We start from the raw sequence: 12638 nt of genomic DNA, 5'->3' as shown, positions 1-12638 counted from the left end.
GTTACCCAAGTCTAGTTTTCTTCAAACCTTTTGCTTGAACCAGCATTTGAGCTCTTTAAAAGATACAAATAATGTGCCACTATGCTATTAAAGCGAAATTTTAAATTTAATTATAAATATTTTGAAAAGATCTGTAGATCTTCTCCTTCAACAATTCTAACACTTCACAACAGCTTTCAAGCATGGTGCTGAAATGGTGATGGTTTAGGCAAAAAATTGCTATTTCTTTCAACGTCTTAGGGAAAAAGACGTGTAGCGAATAAACTGTTTACAAACTTTTAAGAAGGTTTGCACATACATGTCCTGATCAAAACAGAAATATAAACACTTTACACCAAATGTCAACCACGGTGGTTCAGTGGTGATGATTTGGGACAGCTGACAGTGGCTCAGTGGTTAACCAATATACACCAATCAAAAGAAGGAAACTGGTCATCCAGCAGAAATCGTTTCTCTTTACCTCGTTTTGTTCTCTAATCATTAGGTGGTCGAGCGTGGCCTCCAGAAGGTTCTCGTTCTGGAGGATGATGTGAGGTTTGAGCCCAGGTTCAAACGCAGGCTTCAGGCCATAATGGAGGACGTAGACAGAGCCCAGCTGGACTGGGACCTCATGTAAAAACTTGTCTGAATACACATATCAGCACTTCTGTGTGGATTAGCCTTTTTAAACTCTAAAAGAGTACTGACACACTCTTTCTTACTCTATCTTCAGCTATGTGGGAAGAAAGCGTATGCAGGTACACCAGCCAGAACATTCAGTGGAAGGTGTGAACAACCTGGTTGAAGCTGACTATTCCTACTGGACCCTGGCCTACGCTCTTTCACAGCAAGGGGCCCAAAAGTTACTGGCAGTTCAGCCATTAACGAAGATGCTGCCTGTCGATGAATTTCTTCCCATCATGTTCAACAAACACCCCAAGTTAGTACTTACTTTGGATTTCTCTGATTTAAGATTGAAGTACAATTAGCACCTTGCAAAAGTGTTTTTACCATTTGAACCTTTTCACATTTTGACATAACCACAAACTAATGTTTTTAATTGGGATTTTTTAAGTGACAGAGTAACACAAGGTAACACAATGGTGAAGTGGAAGGAAAATGATACATGGTTTTTAAAAGTTTTACAAAGAAATGTCTGAAAAATGTGGAATGCATTTGTATTCAGTCCTCCTGAGTCACTACTTTGTCCAATCAGTAGTCTAACAACTGAAAGAGTACACAACAGCTGTAAACCTACCAAGACATGCCCGGCCACCTAAGCTGACAGGCGGGGCAGGAAGAGCGTTAATCAGAAAAGGCACGTGGGATCTCTGGCGGAGCAGTTGATGGGACAACCATTAGTCATGAACTCCAAGATCTGACTTTTATTAGAGAGGAAGAAGAGGAAGGCAGTAAGAAGTCACGTTTGCTGTTTTCTACAAGCATGGTAAGGAATGCAATGTGGAAGGTGTTCTTGTTGGATGAGCCCATGTTGAACTTTTTGTCCTACATGCAAAACCCTGTGTGGTGGAACATTAATGCTACAAATCAATCTGATTGCATTATTATTATAATGAAAGATGGTAGTGCTGGTTAAAGCATCATTCTGATGATTTTCTTAAGCAGAGACAGGGGAGCTGGTCATAATTAACTGGAAGATGGATGGAGCTAAATACAGGGCAAATACTGCTAAAAGGTTGGGACTGGGTTAGAGGTTCACCTTTAAGCAAGAAAACAACCCTAAACATACAGCCACAGTGGTTAGATCAAAGCATATTCATGTGTTAGAATGGTCTAGTCAAAGTCCCGACATATGTCCAATTGAGAATCTCTTGCAAAACTTTAAAACTGATGTTCACAGACCCTCTCAGAAGGTCAGCCTCTAGAGGTGCAAAGATGGTGGAGAATATCCCAGAAATCCTGTAGCTGTAATGGCAACGAACAGTGTATCTCCTCTCCTCTCCTCTCCTCTCCTCTCCTCTCCTCTCCTCTCCTCTCCTCACACACACAGGGCACTGATTGTTCTGAGGGTTCACCATGCCTTACGGTGCCTCATATTGTTTGTCCTGCATGAGGCAACGTAACATTTTTTTTTCTTTCTTCAGATTAGGGTTTTCCATTTGTGCCCTGCTCTCCTCCTCAACTACCACCCTTCTCAATCATCTTCACCTCTACCGTCTTTCTCCATAATTCTCATGTGCTTCTTTAACTTTAAAGTATCCTTTAAAGTTATACTCCTTTCTGTTCGAAAGCACACCTTCTCCATCGCAGTGTCACCTACTTTTCCTCCCCCTCTCTTCGAGGAATGTCGAGCAGCGTGGCTCTTCCTGCTGGCTGGTGCAGGGGGACAGGATTCCCATTGATAGAGTCCTGAGTATGGGGGTTGGTATGAGATGAACACTCTGCATGTGTGCATGTTTTAGTGTGTGTCTCTCTTTTGCTCTTTATTACCACACCAATATGTGTGTCCAGTGTGTATAAATTACAAAATATTCATTTTCCACAGACATCAAAACGATAAAGCAATAAAAAAGCAAAAATATTTATTTATTGTTCATTTTTTAAGCTCTTATGTCGCCATCATTTTCAGGTAGCTCACTTGCTTATAAATGCACAGAAACAGAGGAGAGAGGAATAATGGTGCGAAACCTGGTGTAAAAGGTTTCATTTTGTGGAAGATGTGTGTGAATGTGTGTGTGTTATTGTAGGTGAGCTCCTCAGAGATTTTATAAAGGGTTAGGGATGGCGTAGCGACGTGTCACACCAAAAACACTCCTCATATCCAGCTATAACAAAAAAAAATAAAAAACATACAAAAATGTATAGCGAACTAGATAAAATAAAAGTGTTTTCTATTGTATTCATTTTGTTATTCAACATCTGTGCTAATAGGGGGGTGTATTACCAAGGTATTATAAAGAGAGGTACGTCAGTATTGAATTAATCTTTGGTCTGTTTTAAAAATGTTTTCTAGATTAGAACAACAATAACAAATAACATAAATCAATCTGATACCTGATACTGACCGATTAATCAAATTTAGCAATCCAGCTTAGTTGTAAATTAGCATGTTAGACTAGATTAAGGTCATGCCATCTATTAGGCTGCTGTTTGTACATTATGGTAAACATGCACATAATATCTGTGCCTCATCTTCCCCTCAGATACCACATAAAAAACACACAAAAAAATATTTCCCCTCATTAATTCAGTTGTTGCACAACTCCCAGGTGCCTAAAATATACTTTTAATCCTATTTCAGTCACATAATTACAAATAGTCATCAATCTTTTAGGATAAATCATATTTATTAGATTAAATAAATATTCACAGCCTTTTATACAGCTTTGCAAGATGTACAGTTGCAAAAAGGCAGGGATTTTTAAAATTTTGTTGTTCAAAACGAAGCTTGCTAACTAAATCTATGCATGTGGCTGACATCAAATTGTACACAGTACACCAACAACAGATTTTGGAGGTTGAGTTTAGTCAGGACCCTGATCTGACACTTGGGACAGGTCTAATAAAATCTGCTTGTTGTTACCTAAATTATTTAATAAAGCCTTTACCAAAAACACTTTTAAACACTTTAAATGTGTATTTGTTGTTTGTGCATAATCTGCAAAACAATAAATGCAATGATTACCTTTCATTCATGTCTCTCTCCTCAAAAAAGAAAGAAACATGCAAAAAGAAATCTCCATCCTGTTCTGTTCATTCATTGACTTCCTTGTGATATTCTGGGTAAACTGAATATAGACAACAGAACACCTTATTTATATTTTTACACAGCAACAATAACATGAGCTGACAGATCATGGCTTACCCTAATTGCAAGGCTTTAATGCAACTGTCTCATTTAACTGTCATTTATTAATTTATCACATGACTTTAGTTTCCAGCGCTCACATTATACTGACATTAACTATACATATATAACCTTTAGATGAGATTTTAAAAAAAAGGATAGAGGAGCAGTATGTACATGCTTGTGTATGTACAGCCAATTCTTTTTATTTGTAAAGAATAAACAAAGGCAGGTTGTGATAGTGCAAATGTGCTTATTTGTTTCCAGCAGATTAGCTGACTTCTCTGGCTGTAAGGTATTCATTGTGTTCATCAGAGAAAGAGCCTGGGGAAAGAAACTGTCTCTGTGGCAGCTTGTTTTTGCGAATAATTCTGTGTAGCGACAACCTTGAAGGTAAAAAAGGTAAAAATCAAAATGGTTTGTGTCCAGGATGTGTGGGGTCTACAGAGATGTTAGCTTCCCTTTTCTTACCTTAGACCTGCTGGGTGGTTTAACAACTTCAGGTGCTTCAACACCAGTCGCTCAAAGGATTTTTGACCACAGATGTCAGAGTGACAGGCCTGTAATCATTTTACCACGTGATGGTGTGTTTCTTGGGGACGGAGATGATGGTGGAGAATTTGAAGCACGAGGGAACCTCACACAGCTACTGGAAGACTCCAGTCAAGTCATAACAAGTACTCAAAGCGCTTTATACTAGAGCCACATTCACCCTGTTGCACTCATAAACGCGGAAACATTTATAAACTAATACACAAATCAGTAGGCAATCGGATTTAGCCTGACCCAGGGGAGCATTAACATGTGGTAAGAGGCAGCTGGTATTAAACCCTATGTTTTCTGATTGCTGGACAACTACTCTATCCAATGAGCCCCTGTAGATATCTGCAGCTCTGCACGCCTCATGACTCCTTCTATGATTAATGCTTTCCTTGCCCCGCCTGTAAGTTTAGATACACAGCCATGTCTTGGTAGATCCGCAGCTGTACCTTTTCATTTTTAAATGATGGATGGAACCACTCTCTATAAAATGTGGAAAGCTTCCGATATTGTTTTATATTCTAACCCTGTTTTCTCAGAAGAGCTGTGTTTTTACTGAGAGTAAATTACACACAGCTAAGCTCTGTTTACTATAGGTGACTTCGGAAGGCAAATGGCAGCACTGAACTTTATTTAGGGGTATCAGATTCAGTGGTTAAAATGCCACGTTAGTTTGTAAACAAATTTGGAAACCATGTAATGTTTTCTTTCGATATTACACTACTCTGTGTTGGTTTGTCACATAAATTCCCAAAGAATACATTGAAGTTTTTGTTTGTTGTGTACAAAAATGTGACAAATGTGTGAAAAAGTTTAAGAGGGAATGAATGCTGTTGCAAGGAAATAAATGTCAAGTAGATAATTATTATTTAGGCATGTACACATACCTAAATAATGAAATTAAATTAAATAATGAATAAGAGGGCTTTGGGAGAATAAAATATTGTCTTAAAGAAGGCTAAAATACTAAATACTTTATTAGTTTTAATCAAATTAATAAAAAAATAATAGCAATATCTCTCATACTCCATTGTTTCTCTTTCCCTTGTCCTCCTCAGTGTTCAGTACATGTCCCATTTCGAGCCACGGGACCTGAAGGCCTTCTCCGTGGAGCCACTGCTGCTCTATCCCACCCATTACACCGGAGAGGCGGGCTACATCAGCGACACCGAGACTTCCACCATCTGGGACGACGAAGCCGTGGCCACGGACTGGGACCGGCAGCACGCTCGCAAGACGTCCCAGCAGGACAGCATCCGGCCCATGGCGCAAAACAGCGTGACTGGAGATTCGCCGCCTCCTGCCGCCCGAGCTTCACGCGATGAGCTCTGATCAAGACAGAGGAGAGACTCGGTTAATTGCCAACATATGCACACTTGGGGGAAAAAAACTGGAGCTGACATACTTTACAGGCATTCACATCAATAAAAAACAGGTGGATTAAGGTAGAAATGAGATGAACCTGGTATCTGCTGCCTGAGGAAGGGACGAAGCAAGCAGAATCTAGGACGAGAGCCAGCACAACTTCTACATAGAGCTTTATTTATTCTCCATGTGTCTCCTCAGTGCATGTGGATCCAGTTACAGCCTGAAAACTTTATACACGGAAGTTGGCTAACAGCATTTACATGATGTGAAATGAAAAAAAAAAATCTTATGTGAAATAATTTTTATGTTTAAAGAAGATTATTTTTATTTAAACAGAATAGATGTGTGTCTAACAGACTGTGGGGGAAAAAAAAGACACTTAAAGCTGAACGCAAACTTTTTCACAAAGCTGTGCATCAACATCTCTAATGTATTTACGTTTAGGTTTGGTCACTGGTGCGTTTTCATGTTCTTCCAAAACTGAACACGTGTTGGAGGACAGAGGCTGACGTTTTGTACCCAGGGGTGTCACTTTTTCAGATGATGTAATGCAAACTGAAAAAAATAAAAATATCCAGTCATTTCTTGCCAAGCAGCAGGGCAGTAACAGATGTTGTTAGGGCCAAGAGTTTCTGTTGCAGCAGAAAGAAGAGTCTTCATTGCAGGCTGGTCCTGCTTGTTAACATTTCAGGGCATCTTGTTGCAATTAAAATGAACGATGAACAGTTTTAATAACCTCTGGTGATTTTAAAACCTATGGCTTGGGTTTTTTGGATTCTTCAGTTCTGTGCAGCACAGGCACTTCTTTGTTCAGTTGTGCTGCTGAGTTGAAGCAATAAAACAGCTTCTTCACCTCTGTGCTATCTCTGTCTCTGCAGACTAAACTGACAGATGTTAGTTGTCTTTTTACACTCTCCTGGGTTGTTGTTGTACTTGCTTGGTGGAGTGTTTCGAGGCTATAAAAAAATTGCTCAGCCAGATTAAAGCTTATGAAACAAATCAACAGAAAACGTTTTCTTCTCTGCTAGTAATTAACTTGTGTATATTATTGTTTGAAGAGTTGAGAACAAGCATAAATTTCAGCTGAATATTCCCATGACCCCCTAGGATCCCCTGTAATGGGATTCAGAACCATGGGATTACACAGATGGTGGTAAAACACAACAGAAACTTAGGCCTCCCTCTTAATTTAAGGGTTTGAGCAGTGATTGTGTAAAGGTCAATCTATCTTTGTTGGTGCTACCTCCTGGTGTTCACCAGTTCCTTGAAATATTTCTCACAGTTCTGTTTCTTATGTTCTGTGGGATATAACTGGGGAAATAAGGGGTTACAGTTACAGTTCCTTCCAAAGATTCACACACCTCTTGAACTTTTGCACGTTTTGTGATATTACAACCAAATACTTATTTTGTGTAATAGACCAAGGAACAGAGTTAATGTTTTTTTTTTTTACAAATAAAAATCTGAGAATTTTGGGTGTATTTGTATTACTCCGATACCCCTAAATAAAATCCTGTTTAACCGGTAGCCTTTAAAAGTCAATTAGTAAATGTGCGTAGTCTGTAACACCTCAATATGAATTCAGCTGTTCTGTGACGGCCTCAGAGGTTTGTTAGACAACATTAGTGAACAAACAGCGTCATGAAGACCAAGGAAGAAAGCAGACAGGTTAGAAAAAAAATTCTGGAGAAGTTTTAATGAACTTTAGATTTTAAAAGTAATCTGAAATTAATGAAGGAGGAGAAACCAAAGTTTCTATGAAACTATGGAAACTATGAAATCTAAAATAAGGCCTGTTTGCCTCCAGGTGTGTAAGGGACAGAGTAAACATAGAAGAAGCAGCTCAGATCAGATGTGAGCACAAGTTAACTTTTTTGCCTACATTTAAAACACTAATCTGTGTCAAAAAAAGCCCCCGAAAACACTGCACATCACCCTGAACACACCAGCCCCACTGTGGAACATGGTAGAGGCAGCATCATGCTAGATGTTTTTCTTTTAAAGGCCATCAAAAGACTTGAGAACTGGGCCTTCCAGAAGGACAGCGAACCTAAACATAGTGCATCCAGTGCTACGATGAAAGTTTAGGTCCAAGAACATTTAGGCGTCCAAATTGTTTTGTCAAGCAATGACTCAGAGAGGCTGAATTCAAGTGCAAGTTAAACTTTACAGATTTATATTTAATTTCAATTTCATGTGTCTTTCTATTTGCAAGCTCCCAAAAATGGTTGAATTCTTTCAAAATGCAAAAAAGGTTCAAAGGTTGTGAATAGTTTTACAATGGTCTGTATATGTAGTGCAGAATAAAAGAGGAAAAGTTGTAACCTAGATACATCATTTGATTTCTTAAATGTTTTCAGTTGAGGTGGAAAAAGGGGACAAAAACAATTGTTTCTTGTTTACTCAAATAATGTGTTGAAAATATTTAGTTGAAGTATATTAACTATCTTTCTGTCATACTGTCATAAAGTTAATTCTTGCTGTTGTTAAATTTATTTGCAGGTTTTTATGCTTGTGGTGCTTCATTTAACGGAAAATGTGTTATCCTTTGTTGCCCTCTGTTGGCCATAGATGAATACTTCACTAAATACTTTCACATTAAATTAAACATTTCAAGGTACTTAGGTTTTAAAGACCTTCCATTCAGTGTGTTTATACAACATTGACTAACATCAATTGTTTCTGTACTGCACATTACAAGATAAAGAGCTTCACTTTATATCCAAGTAGATAGAGTTTAAATTCCATTCAATTCAGTTCAAATAAAAAAAATGTACTCCATCTGATCATTTAAGATTCAGATCTAATTAGATACAATCCAGTTCAGTCCAATACATAATACAATACCATCAAATTACAATATTTCATTTAATGTGAAAAACATTTTCTCTGAGGAAGCTTGTGGCAGGAGTAGAGCCGCTGCTCCTCCACATCGAGAGGAGTCAGTTGAGGTGGCTCGGGCATCTATACTGGATGCCTCCTGGACGCCTTCCTCGGGAGGTGTTCCAGGCACGTCCCACCGGGAGGAGGCCCAGGGGACGGCTCAGGACACGCTGGAGGGACTATGTCTCTCGGCTGGCCTGGGAGCACTTTGTGCTCCCCCTGGAGGAGCTGGAGGAGGTGTCTGGGGAGAGGGACGTCTGGGCGTCTCTATTGAGTCTGCGGCCCCCACGACCCGGTTCGGGATAAATCGGAAAATGACGACAAGAATAGAAATAACCTTTATTGTCCCACAGTGGGGAAATTCAGGTGTATCAGCAGCAAAGTAAAAGGCGAATGGATGTATATAGGTAAAAAATATAAAAACAAAGAAACTGTAATAAGACTACAATTAGGGAAAAATTTACAACATAAGAAAATAAATACTGTAAAAAACAACAACAGACTATTTATAAGAAATGGAAAAATTGCAACTACAGCAGGGATGTACACACTTAGAATCTATTTGCAGCAGTGATGGTTATAAAGTCTTAACAGCTGCTTGGAGGAAGGATCTCCGATAATGCTCCTTTGTGCATCTTGGATTCAGCCGTCTGTCACTGAAGGAGTTCTCCAGTTCTGCAACAGCTTCATGATCGGGTGGGAGACATTGTCCAACAGTGACGCTGTTTTTTACTAGAACAACCACCAGCAGAACCAGACTTAGGTTGATAGGGCATCGACTGGGGATGAGGAGGACAAGGAGGAAACACAGAACTATTAAAAAAATCATCAGTTCTGGATGGTTTAAAATAGGAAAAATAATCAAGGGTTGCAGAGTAAATGAGATTAATAGGTCTGTCAATATGTCAGTCAAGGAAAGAGACGCAGCATAACAACATTTTACATTCTTATTTAATGTCTTGTTGACGATCAACTTGGGTTTTGTACTGAACCTGTAGAACCTGCTCCTCCCCAGCTCAATTGTTTAGTTGCACAAATAAATCCCTTGAGTAACCATTTGGGACTTATTGTTATAAACCTGATAATACAAAAACTAATCTATTCTTTTACTCATAATCACACATCTCTACCAATTCCCGTTTCAAACGTGGTTAACAAATTCTGGTGTTTTCGGAGGAGGAAACTAGAATTACATTTTGAATTACTCAAGCTTTTTAGGTTCCAGCATGCAACAATAAACTTTATATCACTCTGAGATATCATAAAATACATACTACTAGATGTTTACAAATGTGCACTGTAGCAAAGTTTAAATATTACTATTGTGCACGTTATACTTTGGCCTTTAGCAGCCGTTAAGGGTCACTGAACTGAACTTATGTGATGCATTCAGTATGCAGTAAATGGAGACACCAGTTCTCCATCATGCACACAACCACACTGTAATACATAAATTGCAGGCAAACTTCTGTTAGCAGAACGGTACTTTAGTTATGAAGTATTTATAATTTCCTCACAGAATCAGTTTATAGCATTAATGTTGTTAGGCATAAATGATCCCAACATGTTAAATATTGATGTCATGATGGTATTCATGGCTAAAACAGAGGCTGCAGTAACATAATGTTCATCAGCAGAACTTGGGCCTTTTAGTTTGAGGTCCACTGAACTGATGTTTGAGGAACTACATTTGTTCCTGGAAGAAGAGGTTATAGAGCAGCAGCTCCATCCCTTGAAATCCATCTGATGATACCAGTAATATTTAAACAAAACTGAGCTTTTTTCATGCATTTATTCATTTTGTAGATTTGCTTGGAGTTTTTGTTGGTTTTCTGTTGGAATAGGGGAGACATCTTACCATTAGAGTATATATTTAAACACTGCATGCACCATTAGATTGTATAATTGTTTGATATTTGTCAAAGGCTAATATTAGACTGGTATTCGTACAACTTCACAGGTAAAGGTGGAGTTTTTGGCTCTTAGACAAGCAGCTAAGTTTAAAGTATAACATTTAATCTGTAATGATGTGAAAATTGTTTAACATAAATACTTGAAGTTGCTGGACGTAATTACAGCTGTCCAAACTGCAAATTTAGATGCAGAGTTCAAGTAAACTGAGTTTTTTGTGTTTTGAATGTAATTGGCTGTTTGAGTCCCATCAATTTGAGTTATTCATTCACTCATCTTCTATAAGGTAAGGTAAGGTAAGTTTAGTTATATAGTGCTTTTCAGCAATGAGACAAAGCGCTGTACATACAATTACAATACAATCACAAAGAAAACGAACACAGATACAGACACAGAAAAACAAATCAAAAGATAAAATCAACAGAGGTAATTAAAAAAAAAATCAAAATAAAGAAAATAGAATGATGGATAAGAAAATGAAAGGAAAATTGGACTGAAAACGTAACTAATTATACAGTCAAAAGCTACTCTAAACAAATACGTTTTTTATCTTATTTAAAGCAACTTAGGGTTTCGGCGCTTTTACAGTTTTCTGGGAGTCTATTCCAAATGAATGGAGCATAAGAACTAAAAGCTGCTTCTCCATGTTTGGTTCTGTGTATATACCACTTATTCCATTGACACACAGGACAAACAACTATGCACGCACTAATTCACACCTAAGGGAAATATAGAGACCAATTTACCTAACAGTCATGTTTTTGGACTGAGGGAGGAAGCTGGAGAGGCAGATGAGAACATGCAAACTCCATGCAGCAAGACCCCCAATCGGGAGTCAAACCCAGGACCTTCTTGCTGCAAAGCAACAGTACTACCAACTGCACCACCGTACAGCCCTCAATGGACAGTGCACATTAAAAACCTGTTAAATAAACGTGAGTTAGTCAACATGCTGTTTTTTTCTGTTGTCCCTGGACAAGTGAAGAGTAACATGTAACATAAGTAGAAAATACAAATATTTGTAAACTAACTCTATTTCAAAATGACAAAAAGGAGAAAAATTAAAAGCTTCCATTCATAGAATATAAAACGCACACAAAAACAGAGTAACATAAAAATAAAGATACTCATCTCACTTCTCATCTCATCTGGTTAGGTTAATTGCTTTGGTTTGTGACTGAAATTATATATGTTATTATATATACAGTATAATGAGTAGAGTCTTGTTTATTTGACCTGTTTTAAGGACCTAATTACATATTAATCTCATGTCTTTGGTTCATTTGTGTTCTGCCAAACGTTTGGGGAGTAAATAAAAGAGCTTTTGAGAATTAACCTGTGACTGTCCTTAAACTACTCATTCATCACATTATATTACATTACATAGTTGATGACCAATGTAGGTGGTCATTTTCAGCTTACGTTTCCACTAGCCCCAAGTTACCTTGGAAGCTTGTATGGTGAGAAACACTTTACAAGAACAGGGAAACAATTTACTTATTTCTATTAAGATCATTTTTGTATGACCTGCAGATGCCAAAGAAACTATTTTCTTTAAACAAGTGTAAAAATAATCTGGACCTTGAAGTTGTTGTGTCTTATCTCCTCATTTTGCATGTTTTATGGATGATTCAGTTGATGTACGTGAAATGCAAAGGGCATGCAAATGCTGAACTGTTAGTCAGTAAGTAAGAACGGCGTCTGTGTTAGAGACAGTATGCTAAATACTCTGATTCTTTGTATAACAAAACTGAAATTGGTTCATAAGTGGGTGAAATGACTCATTGATGATGTGTTCAGCAGTGAAAATACAAGTTATAGAGCTGCCCTGTCATTGTGTCTGTCTGTGAGCCTGAATAAATGCACATTTACACTGTCAGCCATATTTATTGGTAAAAATGTAAAAAAGTAAATAAGTCTGAGTGGTTTAAAATTGTTTTATAACATCAACAATATTGTTATAGGAACACATCCTATAGCATTTCATGTAGATGGAGAGCACAGAGACAGGGATCTTTTGTCACGGTGTGGTTTTGGATCGGACCAAAGTGCAGACAAGAGCTCGGCAGGATCATCTTTATAATTCATAGGTTTATTTATGAAGTTATAACGTAGCAAAAACTCTGCAGGAACGAACCAGAGTCCAAAT

The 12638-nt window shown here is 38.0% G+C and overlaps 1 protein-coding gene across 1 annotated transcript in view; it reads left to right on the top strand.

Annotated features, from left to right (window-relative positions):
• colgalt2b (collagen beta(1-O)galactosyltransferase 2b) overlaps positions 1-8315 on the top strand; it is a 30749-nt gene extending 22434 nt beyond the window's left edge. The window contains exons 10-12 of the mRNA XM_047373907.1: positions 485-612; positions 713-919; positions 5386-8315. Of these exons, the coding sequence (XP_047229863.1) occupies positions 485-612; positions 713-919; positions 5386-5659 (609 nt within the window). The 3' untranslated portion in view covers positions 5660-8315. The remainder of the gene's footprint in view (positions 1-484; positions 613-712; positions 920-5385) is intronic.
• Positions 8316-12638: the final 4323 nt, after the last annotated feature.

The sequence above is a fragment of the Girardinichthys multiradiatus genome, chromosome 9, assembly GCF_021462225.1.
Source record: "Girardinichthys multiradiatus isolate DD_20200921_A chromosome 9, DD_fGirMul_XY1, whole genome shotgun sequence".
Classification (NCBI taxonomy): Eukaryota; Metazoa; Chordata; class Actinopteri; order Cyprinodontiformes; family Goodeidae; genus Girardinichthys; species Girardinichthys multiradiatus.
Note: the sequence above shows the minus strand (reverse complement) of the source record. Positions and strands in the feature narration are given on the sequence as shown.